Source organism: Primulina huaijiensis, chromosome 11 (assembly GCF_012295235.1).
Source record: "Primulina huaijiensis isolate GDHJ02 chromosome 11, ASM1229523v2, whole genome shotgun sequence".
NCBI lineage: Eukaryota > Viridiplantae > Streptophyta > Magnoliopsida > Lamiales > Gesneriaceae > Primulina > Primulina huaijiensis.
The window spans coordinates 24,486,166-24,501,119 of NC_133316.1; the positions used below are offsets into that span (position 1 = coordinate 24,486,166).

Genomic DNA, 14,954 nt, shown 5'->3' on the forward strand with positions numbered 1-14,954 from the left:
TGTCTAGCGTGCACTCACTTGGATGATTGTGCCGAGTCCAGCTGCATTGTCACCGGGCCATCATTGACTAAATTCACCTTCATTTATGTGAAAACAAAGCAAAAGAGGACACGTGGATCCATCATCTATCCATAAAAATTATGTGACAAGGAAAAAAATAGTTCAAAATCCCAAGTGAAGGCTTCTTACCTTCATCATTGCTCCAAACACACCATCTGCACAGAACGAAGTTATTATTTTCCATTTTAACTTGTCCCCAAAATATTCTCTAGACGTTAAATCTAAATTCCAAAGTTTTTATTGAACATAACATATATGAAATTAAGATCAGTGCCGATTTAATTACAAACACAGTGCAGTGGTAGAGAGAATTTGTGTTGCCAATCCCCAAGTAATTTGGAACTTAAGTTTGCCAATGAACATAAGAATGGTCCAGAGTTCCTATATATAACTTCCAATTGGGTTTATTGAACAACATTAATGAAATTAAGACCAGTGACGATTTAATTACAACCACAGTGCAGTGGGTAGAGAGATTTGTGCTGCCAACCCAAGTAATTTGGAACTTAAGTTTGAAGAGAATGGTCCAAAGTACCTATATAATAACTTCCATATGGTTCTTGGATACGTATAAATTGAAAATTAAATTCAAATCTGTATCCTTAAACATCTACAGCTCTTCAAGTAATCAAGGGACAAATGAAATTAACCGAAAACTAAAGAGGCATACTAGCCCACAGAAGATTTATCTTTGACTCAACCAATGTAAAGAAATGTGGGCTGTGAGGACCATGACACAATCACAAACCAAAACCAATGAAAAGGAGAGCACCTTTAACCGCATCCATCTTATAAGCTTTCTGAAACTTCTCAACCAATGAAGCATAAAATGGTTTTGCTGCCTCAGGAGGCATTGCCACGTGAAAATCGGGTTTGTTCCCTTTTAATACCCCAAATAGAGTAAACTGACTCACTGCAGCAAATAAACACTTTCTAATAGCTAACAAAACATAGCCCATTAGTTGAACACCAAAACTGACAACGTAAAGACCGAGGACTTACCCAGCAGAACTTCATAATTTCTTTGCATAACCTGTCAAGAATCATACATCGCAGAAAATTAGCAACTACAATAATCTTAGAAGCACTAATGTTTTTCATTCTCCCTGATGTTATTAGGAATTACACTGTCATTTTGCATAATGAAGGAATGAATCTGGTAACCTTAAAACTGAAGGATGGAATAACATCATTACTTGTTTCATTTTTGTTTATTAAGAGTTAGAAAAGAACAATAAAGAAAAATATAATTACCAATTTCCTCATCACAAGTTCAGGGAAAAGAGAAGTTTTAGACTGTTGTCATCAAAGAAAACTTTGAAGGTTTCACTTGTGCATTTGAAATCCTCAATTCGTGATCATTAATTTTAAAAAGTTACACATTCTACTGAAAAAAAAAGAATAGACTTTGTAAAATATAATGTTGAATCTTCAGTAATTTTCGATTGATTACAACATCTACTCGTCCAGAAAACCAAAAAAAATGAAGAACTTATAGCGCATAAAAAAAACCCCTTAATTCAAACGCCAACCAGCATCCGTTGTAGAAGTAAACTAGTAAAGTTTCTGGAGCACAAAAAACATAAAAAAAATACTTGATAAAGGAATTACATTTTGGTCCCAACTTCTGCCAGTCTTTTCACTTGGAAACAATCTCATATTCAGCACTTTGCGACATCTGCAAATCAACGAAAGAACCACAATCAAGTCCACTGCAATCAAAGTACATACAAATAACCATTTAAATTAATACACACATGTATTCGGCGTCGGATTCAACGTCGGTCTCATGAAGCCCAACAAGGACCAGAAGACCTGGACCAATTGCCGATACCGTGCGCCCCTCTACCTGCAAAACCATTATCTTAAAGCCGGAAATAATGGAGGTAAAGCGAATACAACTGCAGTGAAATGTAGGCAATTAATGTATTTTCCGTAGACCTCAACACTGGCAGAGGTAACACGCTGAACCACGGCCCTCATTGATTTGATCTTTCGCTTTCGAGCTCCCGGGCTGACGCGATTGGGGCGATTACGGCGTGCAGTAGCGGCGTAGAGTTTGGTGCTTCGTAAAAATATATCGCGGGCGATATTATTCGAGGAAAACATGGTGGATTATTTATGGAAACTGGGCATCCTGGTTAGATGTTAAGGCAAGAACAACTTGGGCTACGGCCCATGAAATATGCAATTGGTACCTTATTTAAATTTTTATTTATTATTATTATTATCATTATCATTATCATTATCATACAATTATTCAAATTTTTTGGTTTCTATATTTCTCTGGTTTCCCCCCATGCATTTAAAAAAATGGAAGAAATACTATCATATCACAATGTAAGGTCTATCGATTTAAATGTATTTTTATTTAAATAATTTATACAAGAGTTACAATTATATTAATCAAAATGAATTTAAAATCATTATAATATCAAAGTCATTTAAAATACATTGTGATATGTCTAATTTTATCATAAATTGGTATACGATGGATTTGAGTTTCTTCTATTTTACAAATAAATTCGAAATCACGGATTTCAAAAGATTCAATCTAAATAAAAAACCTAATTTTTGTATAACAACGGTCATACTAAAGGTAAAAACTTCATTTTACTTAAGGTTATGAGCTCGTGGTCCTCCAAATGTAATTTTGGTGTGTAAATCATATGGATGTTTCACCAATAAGAGCGCAACCAAGAGTTTAATTAACTGTACTTAAGTTATATTATCATTATTATTTGAGAGGTTTAGATCTAATCCCCCTTTGGCCCGACTCCCAATCGTGTTTTTTTTTTAAATAATAAAGGACGATGATTGCATTTTTTTTAATAATAAAAAACACATGGGGAGAAGTAGAAAACATAACCGGAAACGTGTATAGCCTGCGCCTTAATTAAATAGCGTTTTTTTCTTTATTACGCTTGAATTAAATAGCGTTTTATATTCTAATTACGTCATCCCGGCGGCTACCACAGTTGAATGTAGTTAATAATTCGCATTTGTCCGCCAATGGCTGTAATTTGGACGAATTAAACTACAACGTGGAGGTCGTGTTCAAGTAAAAAAAAATCCAAAACCCCGGAAGCCAATCCAGTCTTCTATATATTATTATATCCCCCATGAACCCATCTCCATAAATCTTGACAAACGTCTTCCTCTAATCTGTTCTTGGTCTGCTATTCTAATTTCTTGAGATTTAAAGCCAATAACCATGGCCAATAAGAAATCACTTGCTATAATTTCTTTGCTTATTCTTGTCCTTCAATTGGCGTACAGCCGTTCGATTAAGGAGGACTTGGAATTGGTATCCGATGGCATGGATTCTGACAGGAAGATGCCATCTATTATTGAGTGGGGCTTATCGACTTCTACGGAGACGTGCGAACCGGTGTACGGGTTTCTGCCGTGCTCCACCAATGTTTGGGGGCTGCTGTTTTTGATCGTGGTGTACGAAATCTTGCTGTCTCTTGCTGGGCAATATGTTGCTATCGGGTCTGACAAGTTCTTCGAGATTATCGGGCCTGGTATTTTTGGAGCTAGTTTGTTTCAGTTTCTGGGCACATTTCCTCAAATTATCATCGTCCTTGGTACCTTCCTTTTCCTACTTTGATTTTTCCGCGATATTCTTGTTCTTTAGAAATTCGTTTTATTTTATTTTCAGATAAGTTTGTTTTACTTTTTAATCTGGGTTATATTATTACTATGCAAGGACTTCGTTGTTAGAATAATAAATCAATATTCGAAGTTTGGAACTATGATACAAATGAAACCAATCATACACTGCCACGATTTCCTCTTGCATTGAATAAAGTTATTTAAATAAACTTAACACTAATTTTTTTTAAAATTTTAAATTATGTTTCACGTTTTTTGGTTTATCGATGAGGATGCTCATCACACTCGCAATCTAATATCTTTCGTTGTCCTAATAATCATCATTATCGTTATTATCTAAATTGCAAATTGCTGTTAATTATGATAATTTGAACATGGATCTAGTAATTGTTGCAATTTTTTGTTCTTTTCCTCTCTCCAGCGTATTGTTTTGAGTCATGTTACCGATACAACGAAATTTGTATTACGAAAGAATTCAAAAATCAAAATTTGAAAATAAATTATATTTTTTATGTTGCAAGTTCTCTCCCTCTCTGTTTTTTCTTTTGTTCCATTTAATATAGCCTACATGTGATTGTAGTTGACCGTTCTTTTTAAAAAATAGAATAAAGGGTCGATGGAATTAATAAAATAATCGTTGACACGTTTTCTTGAAAATAATTGGTGACAAAAATGATATTAATAAATTTTTTAAATAAATAATACATTAAAACAAAATATTATAGTTCAACTATCTCCCCTAGTTGATGGATAATTAAGATATGAGAAGAAAAATATTGGCCAATAAAATTCTTCATAAGTTGTCCACTTGGAAAAAAAATAATAACAATACTTTTTTCCTGTCCAAGGATGCAAATTGGAAAAATGACAAAAAACAAAAAGTCGTCACAGTCGGTAAAAATGGGACTCACATGATGCAAGATACCTTCTACCGTGCCGAGTCAAACTTACATGTTAAGCGGAAATATTAAATCCCTTTATTTAGTTTTTGCCTTTTCCAGTAGCACTAATTCTTAAACCCATGTGGCCGCATCATTTCATGCTGCGTGTTTTAAACATGTAAATTAACTTCACAAGTATTGCGAAGATTTTTTACCACAGTAAAATCTGTCTCATCGTCCTGGTTGCATGCATGCATCACTTTAATTGTTAATATGGCTTCGACTCTAATTCTTGATGTAACTTTCCCATGCTTCCGCATCAAGTATCTGTGCTTTCGGGGTCTCGGGATGCAGCACAGCAACGATCTACACTAGGAATGGGATTGGTAGCCGGAACGACGGCCATGCTTCTGACGCTGGTATGGGGAGTTTCTGTTGTTCTTGGCAGCTATGATCTCTCAAGTGCTAACACTGGCAAAGATCCAAATGACAAAAATGAAATCAAGCTTAAAGGTTCTAATCTTTTTTACATAATAATTAACCACCCCATTTAATGTTTAAAACATTTAGCCAATGAAGCTGATTCTTAATCACCGTCATCTGCTCAAGTAGGTTGTGGCCTTGTTACGGACGCTGAAACGAGCTATACGTCACGGATCATGTTGATATCTTTGGTCCCATTTCTCATTCTGCAGATGCAAAATATTTTTACTACGTCATCAGGGAGAAGAGTGATTATTCTTATTGCTCTTATCATCACTGTTATTTTGCTCTTTGCCTACATAAACTATCAGGTGATTGAAAAAACTTTAATACAACTGCATGCATAGAATTGTTCCACTTTGGTGAAGGGGATGCTTAAAGATGACATGCTGCAAATGTTTTCCCAAGAGTTTCTTGTTAGTTTTCTTGCTTCTGAATTTGTATTGAATTTAAAATTCAATGTCCACTCTGTATTTTGCAGATATTCCAGCCATGGGTTCAGAACCGGAGATTTGAGTATCTGATGAGTAAATATGCAGAAGACAAGCTCATGCAACTATTGACAAGCAATGGCAGACCTGACACTCAAAAAATCTTACAGTGAGTTCCTTTTCTATTTACTATCCTTTTCTGTGCCCAAGAATTGTGTCAAATGGCAATTTTCTGGCCTCGTCTTGTTGGATCCATCGATTTTTCATAGTTTCCTTTTGTTTTAGTATATGCTGATTTATTTTCTATTTGATCATAAACAAAAAGTTTGAATAACTGTGAATTTCATTCTTTATATGTTTAACAGACTGTTCAACAGAGTGGATAAGAATAAGAGCGCATCAATATCAGCAGCAGAACTCCGAGTTTTGCTCTTAGGAGCGAAGATTGATGATAGTGACGACTTGACCACAGACAGAAACATTGAAAATATTTTGGCATCTTTCGATGTATCAGGCGATGGCCTTATCAATCGGGACGAATTCGTCAAAGGCATGGCACAATTAGTTTCTAAGATTTCCAATCAGGATGCAGATAGTATCAAAAAAGGAGGTGGCAAAAATTCTCAGGTAACCAACTTATGTGATAGAATACACTGTGTCAGAAACAGAGATTAATTCGTTTCTAATGCAGAATACGAGTCAAACACAACAAGGGCAGTTGTCTAAGGCCTCGAGCACTAGCCAGAGGACTAGTAATTCTTGGTTAACTATCTTCAAAGCTACTCTCTGGATTATCTTGGGGACATTCATGTTATGTGCACTGTCTGAACCTTTAATCAAGAGTGTTGTGAGTTTTGCTCAAGCTGCCAACCTATCATCATTTAGCGTCTCGTATTTGGTCATTCCATTTGCTTTGAACTATGGAGTTGCAGTGCAATCAATTGCTTCTGCCCGACAGAAAACACAGAAATCTATTTCCTTGACACTATCGGCGGTATGTTCCTCTATTACAACTTACATTGATGGTTAAAAGAACTTAGTTTCAGAATATAATAATTGGGTTAATCTTCGGCAATTTTCATGCCTAATGAGTTGGTTCGATATTGTGAGTACCATACAAAATACTTCATGATCGATGAAATAAGTCCACATTCCGAACTTTCTGCAGTTATTTTGTTTTTTTGGTGTGTGCAGCTCTATAGTGGCGTATTCATGAACAACATAGTCGGATTAATAGTGTTTCTCACGCCAGTTTACGCACGCGATTTGATGTCAAATGTGTCTGCTGAAGTTCTGGTGGTTCTGATTATCTGTATAGTCATGACTTTATTGACGAGCCTTCGGACCACATACCCTGTCTGGGTGGGTTATCTCGTGCTTGTTTTGTACCCAATTTCTCTGGCATCAGTATATCTTCTCACTAATGTTTTGGGATGGTCCTAAATGGTACATTTGGATGCACCTCACGAAGAACAAGGAATTGTATAAATAAATGTATTTTATTCAGTACAAACAATGAAGTTCCGCAGATTCCCTTTGATTACTTTTCTATTTTCTTGTAAAATTTGATGCAATATTTATGAACAATTACACAACAATATTATCTTTATGCATTTGATTTAAACAGTGCCTTGTCAAAGTTGAGAATTTATGGCACAATATCAAGCCTATTAAATCTGTACTTCGATTTTTTTTTTTCCAGAATGTGTGATTCAGTTATTTATTGTGCGTTAAGAGTAACTATGTAAAAAACTTCAATAATATTTTTATGTAATCATTACTACTGATAAAAATTTATGACATGTATTGATTATATAAGTTGAAAAAAGTTACAAATATTTATTAATTAAGAATATTACATAAAATGTTGCAGAATATTTGGTCGATATATATATTTCGAGAGTGAGGGAAATTAAGTGTGGTAATAATTATATGGAATAGAATACATTAATTGAGAAAGATAACTTTCCACTCTTCAAGCCGCATCACTGGAAGAGAATAATAATAACACCCACATATTATATAATATGATAAACGTTTAAAAGATTTTATTATAACATCTTTATCCCGGCGGCTAAAATAGTGTAATAAATCATCCTCGTATTTGCATGCCTGGGGCCTGCTGTCTCTGATTGTGGTGTACGAAATCTCGCTGTCTATTGGTGGGCAGTGTCTTGCAACCCTTTCCGAGCTTCTTTTACTTTCCTAAGATGACAATAAATGCCTATTTGCATGCTTTATCATTCCAACATATTTAGATTTAATTTTTTGTGTTTTCACACAAAATCAAATTAGGGTTATGCTAAAATGTTGGAATAAATTTGTAATTTCAAATGCATATTTGTAAGAAAGAATTGATGGGAAAGTATGGAACCCAATTAAATGAATTTTCGGAAGAAAGAATTGGATTTAGAAGGACAGTTGACGTAAAATGAAACAAATTAAATAAGTTTCCATAAAATAAATTATTGAAAAGATCGAAAATTTAAATTAATTAAATAATATAAAAAATTGATATTTCAATGTTCAAAGGCTATCCTCCACTAGTGAGAGATACGATTTGAGAAGAAATCCTGGCCAATGAAATTCTTCACAAGATGTCCATTGAAATCCAACAATCGAACAGTTGATAAAAATCGAACCGACAAACTACGATATTCAAGTGGAATTTTACACTCTTTATTTTAATTCCCTTACTTATTGTCGCGTTTTGAGTAGTCAGTGTCATGTGTGTTTAAAACGTGTTAATTTTCCTTACAATTTTACCCAAGATTTTTTACTACGCTCGGTAAATTTCGTCTCATTGTACTTGTTGCAACGCATTCAAGCATAACTTAATTGCTGAATATGGCTTCGACTCTAATTCTTGATACGATTCTTCCGTGCTTCCGAATCAAGAATCTACATTTTCGGGGTCTCGGGATGCAGCTCAGCAACGAGTTACCCTGGGAATGTGATTGGTAGCAGGAACAACAGTCATGCTTTTGACACTGGTATGGGGAACTTCTGTTGTTCTTGGCAGCTATGATATTTCTGCTGCTAATACTGCCTATGATCTAAATGACAAAAATGAAATCGCCCTTAAGTTCTAATCTTTTTCACATAATAATTAAGCCCATTTAATATTTTAGACATTTAGCCAATGAAGCTGATTCTTAATCACCGTCATCTACTTAAGCAGGCCATGACATTGTTACGGATGTCGAAACTAGCTATACTTCACGGATCATAATTGTTGAAAATCGGTTTTCTCGTGTCTAAAACGCAATAGAAATTTTTAAAATTTTTATTTGATATTCAAATAACGTCTTTAGATACTCGTATCGTTTGAACAAAAATAAACATTCATAGGACGTTTATGAATATACATTGAGTGAATAAATCACTCAGCACCAACTATTCCGAGATTGGCGGAAATAGCTCTTGTAGTATTCTCTACGAACGATCCTCTTGAAACTTTTCTTCAATCTCCAATCAAGTCCACGGCTAAAATATTTGTTCCTCCTCTAAATTGTACTAGAAAATTTAGAAAAAATTTAACGTTGAGATCGAAAAACAAGTTGACGGCTCAAATCCTAAATTTCTTCTAGGTGGCCGAGAACTCGAGAGTTTTGGACGAGAGTTTTTCGAAAATTGCACTGCATGGAGGCTAGGGTTTGTGGCCCTTGTAAATCATGAGTCATTAACCTAGTTTCCTTAGTTATAGATTTTGGGTTTCTTAATAAACAAAACATTAGATTTGACTAGTTCAATTAGTTTAATTAATTAATATTTCAGAGTCCAGTAAGAACTTTAATAATTAGTATGTTGGACTTGTACTTCTACAAGCCATTATACATACATTCATTACATTTAATTTAATTTCTTATAAACTCAACCTTTGAGTTTAATAATTTAAACTCTCAATTTTTCCATAAATTCAACTCATTGAATTTATTCTCCCCAAATTTTAATTATCATAAATTCAACTCCTTGAATTTAATATATCAGAATTTTATATAAATCCAACTCTTTGAATTTATTGTCTCAATGAGAATAAAATATTCAATACTTATGTGATCCTCAATGGTTCAGAGATACAGCTAGCCGTGGTTTCACAATTTTTTGTGATTAATGACATTGTCCTTTATTCAGACTTACCCTAATTTGCCCCATTCTATATACCAACATTTGATCATGAGAATGCCATAAATCATTTTCTGATTAAACTCATCGAATAATGGTAAGAGCGTCTATTAGCATCATCCATGATTCTCTATGTATCACTGATAGTGCCTACAAGAACCAATTGGTCATGATTAGTGTACAGTACAGTACATTCCTGCCTGCAAGAACCAATTGGTTATGATTAATGTACAGTACAGTCCTTCATATCATATATCCCGATCGAATCTGCAACCATTGGTTCATCGATGATTACATATTAGATTCGATAGCTATGTGATACATTAATCATGAAATATTCATAGCGTCATCTCATGCACAATTAGAGAACTCACCAATTAATCTTTGTTTTTTGGTAATTAAATATTAATTAAGAGCACGGGTCCTCGCAGACATTCAGTATGCTAGAGTGGCTCTGCTTCAACATGCTACAGGCAATTTTAGAACCAAGAGATACACTAAACCACAAATTGAGGTCCAACACACTCTAGGACCTTAAGTTTGCAGAAAATGCCACAATAATTACCTGGTTTATATTTTTCTCTATTCGTTAATTAAAACATGTAATCACCAAAATAAAAGCACCATCAAATATTTTTTTGATAGGAAACATTATTTTTATCATCCCTTTAGTTAAAATAGTAGTAACACAAAATTATATTTGGCCAGGCGCATAGACTTATTATAGGTCAATATTGACGGGATCATATTTCATACCGTAACATGGATTAGAATAAGAGATCATGTACATATTACACTCTGTCCAGAGATTTAATGCATTATTATTTCGTTAGATCACATAAGATATCCACACCCGTAGGTGAGTTGTTAAATCCCGACTATAATGCATTGACTTCTACACATGTCACAATTGCACCCAATCTTGCTACCTTGTGACCCTCGCAGAGTCGGGAAACGAGTCAAAGCACAATCCTACTATGTAGAGTCTCAGTGTTGTCTCGGGTCGTAAGGACTAATGATATATAATCATAACCACGTACTTTTTATCTCAATTAATGATAACCACTTGGAAAGTTCGAGGGAAGATTGTTCGGTACAATCATCATATGATTGCCCATCTGTATGATTAGATATCTATATGTCCTTACCATGAAACACGGTACGCAACATTACAGATGCTGGTCTCAAGTTCAATTACTGTCTTTCGCTGTACCTAGGAATTGTGCAATATTTTCGCTTCGCCTTGTTGGGTCAATCAATCTTCATTTTGTTTTATGAACTTGGTATGTGGTAGTTTATTTTGAAAGCGATTACCATCAAAAAGTCGAAACAATCGTAATGTTCCTTTCTTTTATATGTTTAACAGATTGTTTCATAGAGTAGATACAAATAAGAACACATCATTATCAGCAGCAGAAATCAGAGTTTTGTTCTTAGGAGCAAGGATTGATGATAGTGATCATTTTTCCACAGATAGAAACATCGAAAATATTTTGGCGTCCTTCGATATATCAGGCAATGGCCCTATTAGTCCGGATGAATTTGTCAGAGCATGACAGAGTCGGTGTCTAGTTTTTCTAATCTGAATGCAGATAAAATCCAAAAAGGAGGCAACAAAAATTCTGATCAGGTGACCAACTGGAGCCATATGACTCGCAATTTTTGGCTAACTATCCTCAAAGCTGCTTCCTTGGTTACCTTGGGGACTTTCATGTTATGCGTGCTGGGAGAACCTTTAATCAAGAGTGTTGTGGGTTTTGCTCAAGCTGTCAACCTACCTTCATTTAGCGTCTCGTAATTGGCCATCCCGTTCGCCATGAACTACTAAACTGCAGTTCAATCAATTGCTTCTTCCAGAAAGAAAACTAAGAAATCCATTTCCTTGACTCTATCTGCAGTATGTAAGTTTGTTTTAGAATATAATAATTGGGCGATTAGGCTATTCTCATGTCTAATCACTCATCGGGTCCAATATTGTGACATATTTGATGATTTTTTTGTTTTGTTTTGGAAATAGGTATATTTTACGAATCAATGTATCCAGTAATTTCCGTTTCTCGGTGTGTGCATGCAGCTGTACGGTGGCATATTCCTTTCAAACAATATTGGTTCAATAGCGTTCCTCACGACCATTTTACGCGCGCTATTTTTCATCATACGTGTCTGCTGAATTTTGATAGTTCTGACAATCTTTATAGTTATGACTATCTTGACGAGCCTTCGCACCACATTCCCTATCTGGGTGGGTTATCTTGTGCTGCTTCTGTACCCCACTTCTCTGGCATTAGTCTATCTTCTCACTGTTGTATTCAATTGGTCCTAAATGGTACATCTTGCATGGTATGCTTCCTGAATTCCAATGAATTGTATAAATGTATTTTATTCTGTAAAAACAATAATGTTCTGTCGTCGATTCTCTTTGATTCATTCAGAACGTACTTTCTTGTATTCTTGTAAAATTAAATGCAATATGATTCGTATTTTGTAAACCTTATCTTTATTTATTAGAATTCGTGTTTTAGTAAACCGGTTAAAGAAAGTGTGTGGAATCAAAGATTTGTACTTGGGATTTATTTTAAGCGATGGGAACGTCAGTGGAAAGTGAAATGTGAATGGTCATTCTAGAAAAAAACGACTCGTCCCCATTTATTAGTACACAGTACAGAAGATCATTAATGATAATTAATATAGGGGTGCAGTGCTGTTTCCTCGCATGCATCATAGTGTTACTAGCACCATTCATCTATATCAACTATACTACTCTATATTGAGAAGTAGTATCTTGCACAAGTGGCTCGTTTCTGTGCTACACGAATGTATGTGAAATCGTCGGTCGGTCATAAATATTGTCGCGGTTTCCTTAAATAACTATAGAACCAGGAGAGTGATTTGTGTGACAATTAAGCACCTCGATTTTTCTTGAATACCTTGGTCACAAATTTAGTCTCACCAAGTAACATCTACCATACATACATGGCAGGTTGGCAATCCGTGAGTAAAGGCTCAAACGAGTGTGATCCACCAAGACAATCGGTCTATTAATAATCATGTGATTCAAACTTGTAATTTATACAATGAAAAATAATATAATATCCCAACCTAAGTTCCGATTTCAATTAATATCAGTGTTTATAAAAAAAATTTATTAGAGATGTCATTTTCACGTAATGTTGCCACTGCTACCGATTACAAATTTCACACACACACAGGTGTGAATTACACTCATGAGGCGGACCGAGCCAGGCGATTGTCATTGTCACAGGAAGATTTTTTTCTTGGATCCCGCCCTCTTCACATTAGTCATTAGGGGGGTGTGGTTTTGTACTTTATTGGCTTTTATGTAACGAACTTTTTATGCCTAACTAAAGCCAGTACTCTAGAAAAGGAATTCTAAAGCTGGAACAGTAAAAAAGGAAACAAAGACTCGGAAGAAGAACTAAAGCAGAAATGGAAATGCAAAGAAACAAGGTTCAAGAACCTGATGACGAAGCAGATCCACTAGAAGATAGTGACAACTGCAAAGATGGAGGCTTACCCATTCACGAACCCTCCCAAGAAAATTTGTGTAGCAACGATGTTTTATTTCTTCAGCATTTTGAGCAACCTCATGATTTTCATGGAAATTCCCAGGATTACCATCCAACAAAATGGTGGGGTACAGTTTCTTCTCCAGGGGGGATTTCAACAGCATTGAGTCTCAAGAAAATGGATTTCCAGGGGCCAATGCAACAGGGTTTTAGTTTACAATCATCAAAAGTGGTGAAAGCCAAGAGAAGAAAAGGAGAAAGAAGAGAAATCGATGGCAGCCTCATTGTTCAACCTACTGGAGGAAAAGATGGACACAGCAAAGTCTGCACCGCTAGAGGGACTAGAGATCGACGCCTTAGGCTCTCGCCAACAACTGCAATTCAGTTTTATGACGTGCAGGATCGACTTGGCTACGATCGCCCCAGTAAAGCCATTGATTGGCTCATGCAAGAAGCTAAATCTGCCATCGAAGCGCTGGATGGTGAGGCTAAGATTCAGCAAATCGAAATGGAAAGGGGTCAGGTTCTGAAATCCGAATTGGTAAAGACTGGGAGACATGAACCTTTGATTTCCAGTTTTGGTTTTCCTGGTGATCAGGCGTCCTCCGGCTATGATTTTAACGCAGAGGGCTCCATTCCTTCTACTTATTCTTCCCAGATGTGGGATAAGAACTTTGATCTGGGAAGATTCCAAAAATCTGTCACCTGGAATTGTAACAATGCACACTCAGGTCATCCTGGAGAAGAAACAGTCTCTTTAACGAGGTCTCTGCCTCTCCATTTTTCGGCACCACCAGTTTTAAGCCCCAACCGAATGTATTTTCAAAGGGAACCCCTTCAGTCCAGTGTTGTTGATTATCCTTCAAGTAGGTCCGAACTTCCAGGCATGAGGTATGATGTCCATGATGAATTTTCATATTTTACTTCTGAAAAGGAAGATGAAGTGAATATGAATCCAGTGCCCAGCAATCCATTTTATGCATCTACTTTTGTTCACCACGAAGGCTGACATCCAGATCTATTCTCTCCATTCAATTTATTTGTGCATGATGTATTATTCGGTACGTACGTAATGTACACTCAATAGTTACTTGCAGATATTTGATAAACTTCCTAATATGATTCTTTCCATTTCATGAAGTACAGGGTTATCATCAGAATGACAAGGAGTAGTGATCAATATTCTTATCAAATATTTCACGTAATTTAGTTTGTATTAGCTGTTGATTCTTGTTTGCTTGTCACGGTTTAATTTTTCTCGACATGCTTAAATTTTATTTTCTTTCTTGTTAAGAACCAAGATTACAGTGTTGCTTTCCATCTTCAGTGCGTAAACTTGATTGGTAAAACAATTTTAGCAACTTCATCTGCTGTTGCATGTTATACTACTAATGGCACGCAAGCCACTGGAGACAATGAAATATATCTTCTATATGTATACAATACAAGCTAGTCTCATTGAAACGCCTAGGCCGATCCGACTTTATCTCATAGGTCTCGGTTGCTGCCCGGTAGAATATTATTCAACAACAATGATTAAATATAAAAAAAGCTTTTTCCATATGCATGTGCTAGATCTCGAGAAAAGAAGCCAAAAGTTGAGAAATTGAGTAACTTGGCTTTCCCAGATTAGCACCATAGATGATAATGATAATGTGATTTGGGGGTTTGCTATTTCTTAAAAGCGAAACTAGCAATAATAGGCAGGCACAGCCTTGGGCAGCACTAGTGGCCATATGGTAGTATCAGTAAGCTTGTTTATTATACAAACCCCTTTTTGGATAATGAGTTGGCAGAAGTCTTTTCATGCTTCCCTTTTTCAGTTAATT

General features: G+C 35.5%; 4 protein-coding genes across 4 annotated transcripts in view; 3 read left to right on the plus strand and 1 right to left on the minus strand.

Annotated features, from left to right (window-relative positions):
* Positions 1-2,186, minus strand: LOC140988169 (uncharacterized). Its single transcript, XM_073457141.1, has 7 exons — positions 2,002-2,186; positions 1,818-1,909; positions 1,672-1,738; positions 1,063-1,093; positions 833-973; positions 190-215; positions 1-77 (listed from the first exon to the last, which is right to left on the minus strand). The coding sequence occupies exons 1-7, from the start codon at positions 2,167-2,169 to the stop codon at positions 15-17; spliced, it is 588 nt and encodes a 195-aa protein (XP_073313242.1). The 5' UTR covers positions 2,170-2,186; the 3' UTR covers positions 1-14.
* LOC140987824 (probable inactive dual specificity protein phosphatase-like At4g18593) overlaps positions 1-14,954 on the plus strand; it is an 82,939-nt gene that overhangs the window by 2,608 nt on the left and 65,377 nt on the right. The gene's annotated exons all lie outside the window — the stretch shown is intronic.
* LOC140987891 (sodium/calcium exchanger NCL2-like) lies at positions 3,102-7,097 on the plus strand. Its single transcript, XM_073456620.1, has 7 exons — positions 3,102-3,650; positions 4,884-5,072; positions 5,172-5,353; positions 5,524-5,642; positions 5,839-6,100; positions 6,165-6,467; positions 6,668-7,097. The coding sequence occupies exons 1-7, from the start codon at positions 3,275-3,277 to the stop codon at positions 6,914-6,916; spliced, it is 1,680 nt and encodes a 559-aa protein (XP_073312721.1). The 5' UTR covers positions 3,102-3,274; the 3' UTR covers positions 6,917-7,097.
* LOC140988892 (uncharacterized) lies at positions 12,949-14,438 on the plus strand. Its single transcript, XM_073457978.1, has 2 exons — positions 12,949-14,186; positions 14,272-14,438. Exon 1 carries the CDS (start codon positions 13,046-13,048, stop codon positions 14,132-14,134), a length of 1,089 nt encoding a protein of 362 aa, XP_073314079.1. The 5' UTR covers positions 12,949-13,045; the 3' UTR covers positions 14,135-14,186; positions 14,272-14,438.

Coding starts and splice junctions, on each gene's coding strand:
- LOC140988892 (XM_073457978.1), top strand. CDS start 13,046: ATGGAAATGCAAAGAAACAAGGTTCAAGAACCTGATGACGAAGCAGAT.
- LOC140987891 (XM_073456620.1), top strand. CDS start 3,275: ATGGCCAATAAGAAATCACTTGCTATAATTTCTTTGCTTATTCTTGTC. Junction 5,354..5,523: donor TTGCCTACATAAACTATCAG/GTGATTGAAAAA, acceptor TGTATTTTGCAG/ATATTCCAGCCATGGGTTCA. Junction 5,643..5,838: donor GACACTCAAAAAATCTTACA/GTGAGTTCCTTT, acceptor TATGTTTAACAG/ACTGTTCAACAGAGTGGATA.
- LOC140988169 (XM_073457141.1), bottom strand. CDS start 2,169: ATGTTTTCCTCGAATAATATCGCCCGCGATATATTTTTACGAAGCACC. Junction 1,094..1,671: donor GCAGAAGTTGGGACCAAAAT/GTAATTCCTTTA, acceptor GATTCTTGACAG/GTTATGCAAAGAAATTATGA. Junction 78..189: donor TGTTTGGAGCAATGATGAAG/GTAAGAAGCCTT, acceptor ACATAAATGAAG/GTGAATTTAGTCAATGATGG.